Source organism: Hypanus sabinus, chromosome 1 (genome assembly GCF_030144855.1).
Source record: "Hypanus sabinus isolate sHypSab1 chromosome 1, sHypSab1.hap1, whole genome shotgun sequence".
In the NCBI taxonomy this organism is placed as follows: Eukaryota; Metazoa; Chordata; class Chondrichthyes; order Myliobatiformes; family Dasyatidae; genus Hypanus; species Hypanus sabinus.
This window is the reverse complement of record NC_082706.1, coordinates 130,108,729-130,120,855: the sequence shown is the minus strand read 5'-3', so window position 1 is coordinate 130,120,855 and position 12,127 is coordinate 130,108,729. Positions and strand designations below refer to the sequence as shown.

The 12,127-nt window shown below is 37.5% G+C and overlaps 1 protein-coding gene across 1 annotated transcript in view; it reads right to left on the bottom strand.

Annotated features, from left to right (window-relative positions):
• napgb (N-ethylmaleimide-sensitive factor attachment protein, gamma b) overlaps positions 1–12,127 on the bottom strand; it is a 28,118-nt gene that overhangs the window by 2,940 nt on the left and 13,051 nt on the right. The window contains exons 6-12 of the mRNA XM_059976379.1: positions 9,618–9,648; positions 8,117–8,226; positions 6,330–6,396; positions 5,243–5,313; positions 4,412–4,490; positions 1,952–2,031; positions 431–560 (exon numbers count right to left, since the gene is read on the bottom strand). Of these exons, the coding sequence (XP_059832362.1) occupies positions 431–560; positions 1,952–2,031; positions 4,412–4,490; positions 5,243–5,313; positions 6,330–6,396; positions 8,117–8,226; positions 9,618–9,648 (568 nt within the window). The remainder of the gene's footprint in view (positions 1–430; positions 561–1,951; positions 2,032–4,411; positions 4,491–5,242; positions 5,314–6,329; positions 6,397–8,116; positions 8,227–9,617; positions 9,649–12,127) is intronic.

The window sequence follows — 12,127 nt, the reverse complement described above, 5'->3', positions numbered from 1 at the left end:
ATCAACATAGGTGGTGCCAACAGGCTCAATTAACTGATTAGAAAAGTTGGCTCTGTTACAGGACTCAGACTGAACACACTGGAGGCTGTGGTACAACAAATTACCCTACGGAAAATCCTGCAAATTCTGGACAAGGTTTCTCGTCCTCTGCATGCCACCTTGGCTGGCCAGACGAGCACTATACAAATTCATTCTTACCCTCAGCCATAAGGGTCTATAATGAGTCAACCTATGGCCAGGGAAGTGATGACCCCCTCTGAACTGTTTAAGGTAACTTACTTTTACTTATTCTTCTTACTTCTCTTCTAATATTGTACATCTGTGAACTAGTAATGCTACTGTGATACTATAATTTCCTTTGGGATCAATAAAGTATCTATTTATTCCTTGGAATCTAATATTGGTACTCAATAAATGTAACCAAACTTACATCATTATCCATGTACTTGAAGAGTGCTGAATTACAGATAGCAAAAACCTGATCCTGGTCTTGCTGATCAAATCCTTCCAGTAGTTGCTCCAAGGCAATGCAGTCCTCACTGCCATTAAATCCAGGTATGCTGTTAACAAGAAAGATTAGATCAGAAATCATTTGCTGTTTATGCACCAAACTAAACTTGGGGAGGAGGAAATTGTACATCAAGTTTCATCATCTCCCTGGATGGTTTATTGGCTTCAAAATTGGAATAAGGACATAACTTTGTCCATCCAATCCACATTTCCTGCCTGCTAACCACATAGAATGGTAGAGTATTTTAAGTTTGTTTTTTAAACTCCCAATTATACTTCTAAAAATACGTGTCCTTCATATCCACAAAAGAGCAACTGGACTTTCAGGCTTTCATAATTTTAGAATATACCATTACTATTTTGATTGGGGTGTATGGGGTGTCAGGGAGGGGTAGTCAACTCATTCTCCCTTGGGAATAGCTTGTCTACCATTGTCCCCACTTGGCACTCAGCTCTCAAAACTGCTCACGTTTTGAGAGGCTCAAAACTGCTGTTTTCTAGCAACTGTGGCCAAGCCTTGGTAAACCCCTTTGACAAAAGGGCTAAAACAGGTGAGGGTAACCAATGGGCGTTAAATCCTTAGCGAACGTGGGCTTGCCTACCCAATTTAGCGAAGACTTGGACCCAGCAGACTGCTCGCAGGTAACCACTAGATTAGCTCAACGGTCAGGAAGGCCGACCCAGTGAGGTGCTGTGGAGCACTCAGCACAAGGCGCTGAGGAGGAACTAAGGACGTCATGGTCATCCACCATGTCTGACTCCATCTTCAGCTGTTGTGACTGTCTTGCCACTGGATACAGATGGTCTCAAATGAGTGAGTGAGGCTGAGGCTGCGCAACTCTTACTCCTAAACTAAATCTTTCTGCAGGTCACTCGTCACCCATTCTTACAATCCCAAACTAACCTAAATCCTGTGGCAAAAGACTAGCAGGTGTGTGTACACTGGTAGCCATTGTCACATACCTGCACACTGGCAGCTCAGTAGGTCTTCGGACTGCGGGAGGAACCTGGAGCACTCAAAGGAAACCCACGAAGGTCACAAGGAGAACATATTGATCTAATTGTGTATCTGACTGTACATACAGTTGTACAAAACAGTAGTGCTTACAATTTTAGTGTCTGGGCACATTTCCCCTGTTGACTGCTTGTACGTTGCAACAGAGATACAACAGCAAGATTTTTAATCCGTTGGATGCTGTCAGAAAATGTGTGCATGCGCACATACACACCCCTATGCTACAGTGCGGCTCCAACTGAAATTAGTTCTGTACTGTTCCATCCATTTCACACACAAATCTTATAACCAATTAACAAAGCTATTAACCTGTCAGGAGTATACTAACCCAATGAGTTAACATGCCTGCATTCTAGCTGTCAGTTTTACTCGGGTAAAAGCATTTTAGTCTTATCGCCAAATAATAAGAACATTTTTAGTGCTTACCTATAACTTTCTCGAACACATTTGTCTGCAGCTACGTAATCATTCCTGTGTAGATGAACCAACACTTGTGCTATTGTTTTCTAAAGCAAACAAGTAATATAATGAATATTTAAGAAACATACTCTTGAAAACTGTTGATACAATTAATTACTAACACATCAAGAGCAAAATTCTTTCTATAGATCCACGATTAAGGTAATAGTTACGTTACTGATTAGCATTCAGAAGGCTGGATAAATTCACATCATGGCACAGCATATGAGGAATTTAAATAAATTCTGGAATAAAAAACTAGCATCTGTATTGGTGACCATGAAAATACAATAGCATTGCAAAAGCACAAACGATCTGTCCATGTCCTTTAGGAAGTATGTTGTCCTTATCCAATCTGGTCTGCCATGCTTATGAATACGAGCTATGAGTGTTTAATTCACAATGCCTCCAAAGTGGCTTAGCAGACTACTCAGATCAAAAAGGTAATTAGGATAATTAGACATCTGTTGAATGAATTATAAAATTTTTTTATCTCTTATCTCTCCAAGATTGTCGCACCATGTAACTTGATAGTGCAACAAATCAGCAGAGTAATATTTTGAGGCCAATGTTTAAATGAGAAATTGGTAAAGTGGATCATTCATTTAACCATTGCCGAACTCCACCATGCATTGGGCCAAGTTCAATATTTACAATTTACAAGTACCTAAACTGAAATCAAAGCGGGGAAAGAAAACAAAAACTACATACGGCTACTCTGGATGTCTGACTGGCTACCAACCTTTTTTAAAGTACCATCACAAATAAATTCTCACATTTAGTTGATTTACAGTAGACCAATATATTCATGTTTGATTCATTTGTAAACTACCATCATGAAGACTCACTGCTATGTGGAGAATCAGGAAACCATTTGGGCTACCGTGCTCCAACTAACATCCAAAGGTTATCCAAGCAGTTGTTAACAACAGATTTCAAGGTACAAACCCCGACTTATGTACAGTCTATAAACAAATTTGATGGACCATACTTTCAACCTGCAAACTGTTCAGGTTATGAAAAATTCAGAGGAATGGAATCCTGCCATCATCTGGGGAGGACCTGTTCTGCCCTTCGTTACTTTTCTTTCCTTTTTTCTCATTTATAAGTACTGATGCTTAAGCCTATACTAAATTTTGTATCTCTCACTATTTTTATACAATATTCTATGCCTCTATTCTTTCTGTAAGAGAAATTCAAAGAATGCTGCCTCGTCTTTCTTATTTTATGTTTGTATCTTTAAAAATGAAGTTAGTAAGGCTCCTAAATAGAGGTAACCCTAATATATTTGAGGCCTATGTTTGAAGATGCTTGCCTTGCATGCATTGCAGTTTAGAGCACTGAGAACTAATCAGGATTCTGAACAGGTTTAACAAAAGTAGAAGCCATGAGGCCTGGAATTAATTAACTGCTCCAGGATTAAAGGATCAGTCAGGTAGGACTGAGAGAAGTTCCTTTCATGCAGAAGACAGGAAATTTTAGGAACTCTCTATGAGAAGACAACTCTGAATAGTCAGCTGATCATTATATTACAAGGCAAAAATATATTTTTGGATATGGGGGGTTGAAATCAAGAGGAATTCAGGTGAAAATTAATCTACGATCATAGAAGGTTATGCAGTTTGAGAAATCAAATTCTGGTATAACATATTCTACCACAAATTCTGGCATAGAAATTAGCAACATTTATATCCAGAGAGACCTTGATGGTGGTGCAAGTCTTCAGATCACTGAAAGTGGCAACATGGGGTAATGAAGACAATATTTGGTGTATTTGCCATCGTATAGCAAGGCACTGAGTTTAGCAGTTGGGACTCCAGGATGTAGTTATGCAAAACAATGGTTAAGGCTGTATTTAAAATATTTTGCACAGTTCTGGGCATCACACTTCAGGAAGGAGGAGGTGGCAATAGAGATTCACATGGATGTTGATTAGAATGGACAGTTACAAGGGAAGATTGGATAGGGTGGGTTTATAGTTACTGGAATGTAGGCAGTTGAGATGTAAGCTTATTGAGGTTTTACAATTTTAAAAAGCAGAGACATAGGTAAGAAAGAGCTTTTATCCCTCAAGTATCAGGAGACTAGAACTAGAAGTTGCAAGGTGAGAGGGGAGAAATGTAAAAGAGATCGGAGGGATAAGTTTTTCCATATATTATTCATCTGGAATGAGCTGCTGAAAGTAGTAGAGGCAGTACAATCACAATATTTAAAAATGCATTTGGACAGGTACTTGAATAGGAAAAGTGTAGCAGGATACGTGCTAATGCAAGTGGAATTATAGATCAAAGTTCTAGAATATAGAACAATGTCTCTCCAAGCCCTGCCCATTCATATGCTTGTCATAATGCCTTTTAAAACATAACTTGATAAAAAAAATTTAAGAGTAGAAGAAAATAACTGAAATATTACAAATTATTTGATTACCTTAAAACATGTTGGGTAATTCTCAATTTCCTTATAGATGTTTTTTTCCTTCTGAAGAGATGTTGCTGCTTCATCAAGCCTTAAACAGAGAAAGTTTAATAATAGCCTTAAAATGTTCAAAAGTGCATAACTATATTAAAATATTTAAATGAAAATGACTGTTGTGACATAGACGACTAGAACCCCGAACATGCCTCGCATGATCATTTGCTGTGCATCTGAAATTACTAATGAGCACAGAGGCTCCATTTTCCACATGGATTTTTCTTTTACTGTTAAAGAATATGAATCACTACACCTCACCATTGTTCTCAATACTGCATTAATGTCTCACTTTTGCCTACTCCAAGTAGTGGCACAGCCCCCAAATCCATTCTGTCTGTGTTTGGAAAACTTTGCCCTGAATGCTTTGGAGTTTAATAGAGAACAGAGAAATTATCTTATGTTTCTGAAAGGGCTTGTCAAAGTAAATGCCATGAGGCTGATTTAGAACTCTGCAAAGGTGTTCCAGGCTTAAGGGCTCAGTTACTTAGGATTGAGGGAGATGTTTCTTTCACGCAGAAGATTGTAAATGTCAGTGTCTGGGCTCTTGCTCGTCTCTAACTTCTGTGTTTGAATGGGCAGGAGATGAGCTGACTGGCTGACCAGCAAGGAGATGGTAGACATTCCTTTATAGAATTACTGTCCTCATGATCCAAACCAAAATACATTTTTTTTTTTTTTTTTACAAAACATACAATTACAGACACTTCATGAATAGAAAACACCCTTCTCTTTATTTACATTCATTTTGAGTCTTTAACTAAACTTGGTATTGGAAAAGGCACTTACCTTCGAGCCCTGACAAGTAGCCTTGAAACTTTTCCTAGCAATTCAACAGATTGACGCAAACGGTCTTCATTCTAACAAATAAAAAGTTATTTAGATTACAAAGCCAACATATTTTATTCAACTGCTTGAACATTCTTTCACTAATTATATTGAGGCATTAAAAAAAACTTACTGATAAATTTAGGGATTTTTTTCAGGTTCATGCTGTTTTTGACCTTGCTTTACCAGAGATTCAGTGTGGCATCTGTGACTGTGACCAGAATACACCAATTCCAGGACTGCTCTGCAGTCTATAATGCAACTGGCTACATTATCTTTCACCATGCCTCTTGTCTGATCTCCAATTTGAGATTACATTTTCTTTGAATTCACCTTTACCTACTTGATCAGAGCCAAGTATCTCCAATGGTTTTTCTTCCCAAGTACCTTACCTTACAGAATCAGTTTTGGTGTGGCAGAGAGGATCAGTCAATCCATCATCTATATTGGCGATTAATAGGGGCATCTTGTTAGCTCCATAACCCACACTCTCTACGATTACCTTGGAAATCATTCTCAAAAACGAATTTCCTTTTGAAGAGTGAGTCAGCTCCCACCCTCTTCATAGAGGACGGACATATAAAACTGCTTTTCTTCACAGCATCTTGTTTGTATATTTTATTCACAATTTTAAATCAGTTTAAAGAGTAGGGTAGCAGTCTGCAAGTGCAATCAGTTTTTATACACGCCTTCCAAATCTCTTAACGTTCTCCGCAGACAATACTTAGTCTACCTCTACAATTATTTTCACTAAGCTATTGAAAGTTAACACTATAAATCATGTTACACTAGTTACTGATTTCTGTTAAGGGAAAGACAAGCCTTAATAATCACATTTAAGCCTCTTGATTGTTACTGGATTTCCAGTAACATGCCAGCCTTCCTGAAACCAAAGTGATAAGTACTCTGCACAAACTCCATAATGAGCTATTATCTACCTTTGATTATTCTCCTTGGATCTTAATGATGAAAACAAATAAACATCCAAAGTTTTCTTTAAATCAACAATTCAAATAAAAAACAACAAGCTTAGTTATCCACAACCTACCTCAAATACGGAGGCCGCCTGCTGGTAAAGGTCCACAGCTTTTTCCAAGTTTACATTTTCTATCAGCCTGAAACATAATAGAATTCTTTTCCACTTCATAGAAGACTTTCCACTATAAAATATACAATACAGCTGCAGGCACTGCTCTTACACCAATTCAGTTCAGAGAAGAACAACAGTAGGCACGAAGAAAAGATTTAACTAAAAACTGGACACAAAAACAGGTTGGGAGCTGACTTTAAGAAAAGGAAACAAAATACAAGAAAACTAGAAGTGCAGTGTTCATAATCAAGTGGATAAGTACATTTGTTTTCCAGTCATGAATGGGTTTCAAGTAGAATCAGGACTGGGAGAAGTTATTGTTTTGCAATGTGGGCATCACTGGCAAAACCCTAAATGCCCTTGAAATGCAGTTATTCTGGTGAATGTACGTCTACAGTGCTGTTGGGTAGATAGTTTCAGTATTTAGAACTAGCAACCTTAAGTATGAATGATCCCCATAATCCTATTGACAATTTTCCCTCCTGGTGATGGAACTTGTGGGTTTGGTAAGTGCTATTACAGTACCTTATGCAAATAACTGCAGTGCACTTTGCAGGTTGTGCCAGTGGCTTAAGGAATGAACGTTTAGAGCTGTGGATGGGGTGCCTCGTGATCTAGTTGCTTTGTTCCGGATGGTGCCAAGATTCTTGACAGTTGCTGGAAAAGCAAGGGAGAATAGGGCCCTGGCATAACATATGTGAAAGTAATGCAACACTGAGTAGTCCTATACTGAAGTCAAGCTATATTGTACCCTGATATTGGTGGAATGGGTCATGATCCCAGTATTCATTACCATCAACTCAAGTGGAGCAGAAGAGCAATCCATTTGCGGAGAATAAATGTATAGCAATTACATTAAATAGCTATTTAAAATTAAGCTTTGATAAATAATATTTCTAGATGGCCTTTTACATTCTCTATATTTTGAAATTACTCAGAATTTACATTAAGACATCTGTGGAGATACATTTGCAGCAATGCAAATAATTTGTATAATGGAAAAAGTACTGCATTGCCAAAATAAAATCCAAAGAGGATAAAATCAATGTAAAATGCAAACTGCAGTGATGCACATTCCTCTTAGTTGGGTTCAATACAAAAGTAGTTAATTGCCAGTACAAAATTATGAACAGCTCATTTTTACAACTCATTTTATTTTTACAATCTTGTGCAACTTCTGCAAAGGAACAACTCAGCTAGTCAGGCAGCATCTATGGAGGGTAATAAACTGTTGATGTTTTGGGCTAAGACCCTTTATCAGGCCTGGAAATGCAGAGGGCAGAAGTCAGAATAAGATTATGCAGAAGGGGGAGGACCTCAGACTGGCAGGTGATAGGTTGGTGGGGGAGAGGAACCGAAGTATGCAGCCAGAAGGTGATTGATGCTGCCTTGCTGAGTTCTTCCGGCATTTTTACATTCTCTATATTTTGAAATTACTCAGAATTTACATTAAGACATTTGTGGAGATACACTTGCAGCAATGCAAATAATTTGTATAATGGAAAAAGTACTGCATTGTAAAAATAAAATGAGTTGTAAAAATGAGCTGTTCATAATTTTGTACTGGCAAATAACCAGTTTTGTATTGAACCCAACTAAGAGGATGTGCATCACTGCAGTTTGCATTTTACATTGATTTTATCCTCTTTGGTCCGCAATGTTTTTTATTTTTAATAAAGATTTCCAGCATCTGCAGAATCTCATCTTTATGAATTGTTCAATTGTTATGGCTTTGAATTTCTTACTTTCCAGCACGGTCTAGTGCCATGGCAGCAGTGTCAGGTGTTCCATTCTCTACAAACATCATGCTGGCTTTCTCAATGAGCTGAACTGCTTCAGGCAACTTCTGCATTTCCTATATTAAAACATTCTATTATACATGTTTCATTAGGCATGTTGCCATTAACAAATAGATGTCAATATCAATCTACACAATGCAATACAATGTGGAATTAATGATGAGACCAAAGTGCAATATCACACACATACAATGATGGCAAGGGACAAATTACTCCCTTTGTATATTTAATAAAATTCCTTTGTAAATAATTACATATGTTGTAGCAGATTCACAAATTCCATCCTTCTAAAAAATGTCACTAAATATCTCTAATTAATATACTCATGTTCCAGTTAATTGATGTCAAAATGTACATTAATAACTACAGATCAAAAATGCTGTTCCACCCACAAGTCTTCTAGGCTTTCACTGAAATGTCACCACCACTTCCACAGATAAAATCATTAATCTGGCAAGTGGAGAACAGACCATTCTATCATGAAACCAAATTAACATCTGCAATCAAACTGATCAAAAAAATTGACTTGTTAAAAGCTGTCCTCCAAGCTTACATGTGATTTCCATTTCATGCTAATAGTATAAAGGATTAGCAGCTGTAAACACTCTAAAAAGCAAGGCAGCTTTGATCTTTGCTGGACATCCACAACATGAACATGCTACATAATATAAATACAGCTGCTGAATGACAGCGAATCAGAGAAAACAGCACAAAATATTTCAAGTAGTGTGAACACATCATTATTCGGAATTTTCACTATTCATGAGCACCATGTAACTAGATTTCCAATCTTTCAGGCAAAGGGAGACATGAGAAATCCAAAAACTAAACACTGCAAATACGCAAAACTCAAAATAAAAACAGAAAATACTGGGAACATTTGGCAAGAAAACATCTCCAGTTCAGATGAAATATCAGCAAATTGAAATAATAATTGTTTCTTTCTCCACAGGTGAAGTCTTATTTGTTGAATGTTGCCAGCAATTTGTGTTTTCATTTCAGAGAAATGATAGGCTCTTAAACTGAAGAGTCTATTTTAATTTATTACAGTTCCATGTCAAAAAACTAAGAATTATTTGATGAAAACAATAAAAAAGAAAGAAACACCTGGTTATTAACTTGTTATTGTGAACATAATTAAAAATTATTTGGATGACTTGATACAATAAATCAGCAATTCATATCGACAAATTCTACCTGAATAAAAGTGCAAGGATCCACTCAACTAAATAAAATGAAAGCATGCAAGTTAACTTCCATAAACAATTAAGTACTAATAATACTGTACTCTAAGAAATCATGCATTAAAGCTACAAAACTATTCATGGATTGAAATAAGTATTTGTACCACTTGTCAGAAATAAATGCATTTTGTATTTCGTATATCTGTAAAGAAAGACTTTTAAAGAAATAAATTTTTAGAGTTTAAAATAGCCAAATAACCAACCTTCAGCATCATTCCAGCCTGTTCAAAGGCTCTGTGGAGAAAATGGAAATCAATCACAGGATAGGGATATACTCAGTGCCAACTAACTTCATACCAATAAAATGATTAATAAACAAGCTGGATCACTCACTCAAACATAGCCAATTCAGTAGTAGGCATATACTGGATGTACAAACATGTTATAACTGACTATGGATAATCACATTAATAGGAACCAAGAGAAGGTAAAAATCTGGCCCACTCTTAACACAAAAAAAAATTGAAACAAAACAAATAGCTCTTGTAGACCACAACTGGACTGAAAGGAATACAAACTGCAGCAGATATGGCTAGCAATATTAATATTGTACAGACAGGATTACTAAATTTAATGAATTACTTTTATAGTATCAATTTTCTCAAAAGCTAATTAAAATATTCCTAATATAACTTTTTCACATTCCCCATTTAAGCAAAAGATTTGTAAGCAACAGGAACCAACAACTCCAAAGTAATTTCTTTGTAAGAATGTTGATATTGAACTTGCATTGATGAAAAAGCCTTCATCTTTGTAATACATTTGCTGAAGTGGCAAAGTCAACTTAAAGACAGTTTCAATTAAGTCATCTGAACCATGGAAAAATATATTAGAAAATTAAAAATATGAATGTTTAGATGAGAATATAATTTCTAGGTTTGACTGTACTCAAACAAACTGATTGGTCATGTCAATATTAAAATAATTGACCCAAATGCAAATATGGATTTAATTTCCTATAAAAGACTCTAATGGTAATTCCCTATTCAGTTATTGTGATAATTATTGACTTGTCAACTTACCACCACCCCCCTACCCATACTCAGAGAGCACCATATTACCTTCTTTAACTAGAAAACTGTGGGATGAAGTGAACAAGCCTAAATAGCCATTGGATTGCAAAATAAAAATTAGCAGTTACTTTGATTTGATTATGTGGCATAAATTTCAAAGTTTTCAGATGACATTAGAACATAAGAAAGACTTGCAGATTGGCTGGTTGAATACCAAAATGAAATTTAACTGATGAGCATGAAGTGCTGTATTTTGGTACAAAGAATGAAGGCAAACAAAATGGGGGGAGGGGAGGAAAATCTGACTGAGACCCAATTGAATACAGGCAGTCCCCGGGTTACGTACAAGTTCCATTCCTGAGTCCGTCTTTAAGTCAGATTTGTACATAAGTCAAAACAAGTACATACGGTATTACTTAGCATCAGATAGCCAAACACTTGTCTTCGTATATAGTATATATTTTACCTTTCTATCCATATAAAACTCTTAAGAAACATGTATTCAATAATTAAACCACTGCGTTGCTTAGTAATAATTGTAGCTTTCATCGGGGCAGGACCTTTCACACGCTCCATTATTCTCACTTTATCCTTTAAAATTGTTCCGATTATCGACCGACTGTAGCCTAACGCATTTCCAATGACCGATGGCGTTTCACCTCTTTCCAAATACTTTATTATTTCCACTTTATTTTCTATCGCGATCGCTTCCCGTCAAAGGAACAGAAACACTGCGGGTGGCGGGTCCCAAGCTCCGCCGGCTCCCAAGGTCCGCTGGGTCCTGAGGACCACCGCATTATGACAAGCTAAATGGGGCAAGTGGGGGTTGTGCTGGGTTTGGGTATTTGATCCTCCCCAATATTCCATGTGGGAATTTAAACTGGAGGCCGCACAGTGTTTTTTTAAACGGGAGGTGTTTTTTTTAAATGAGGTCGAGTTGCGAGCTCGACATCAACCCGGCACCGATGTACAGGAGTCACTGGATCGACATCAACCCAGCACAGGAGCGGTCTGTCACTAAATCGAACTCAGGAACCTCTGTTCTCGAGCTCGGCACTGATCTCACTGCGCCACCAGCCGACTAGAATGGGGGGGGGGGGGGGGGCGGGTTCACGGTGAATCTTACTAAGAAAAATTTAAGCCAAATACAAAGTTAAACACTCACAGTGTCAACAGCAACAACGTAAAATGGCGGACGGCATTCTCCTTCCTCAGTTCGTAAGTACGAATTGTCCATAAGTCGGACGTTCATAACTCGGGGACTAACTGTACTGAAAGCCCTAAGCAGAGTTTACATGGAGAGGATGTTTTCTATACTGGGGGAATCCAGGACTGGAGGGCACAGCCTCAGAAGAAGGACACCCCTTTAGAAGAGATAAAGAGGAACTTCTTTAACCAGAGGGTGGTGAGTCTGTGCAATTCATTGGCATAGATTGCTGTGGAGGCCATGTCACTGGGTATATTTAATGCAGAGGTTGATAGGCTCTTTATTAGTAAGGATGTCAAAGGTTACAGGGAGGAGGCAGGAAAATGAAATGGAGAGGGATAATAAAATCAACCATGATGGAATGGCGGAACAGACTCGATGAGCTGAATGGCCTAATTCTGCTCTGTGTCTGTCACCTATGAGAGGATTCATAATTAGGCTATTCAACTGTAAAGCAAAGACAACAGAACAATCCACCACTTCACTTTGGCAA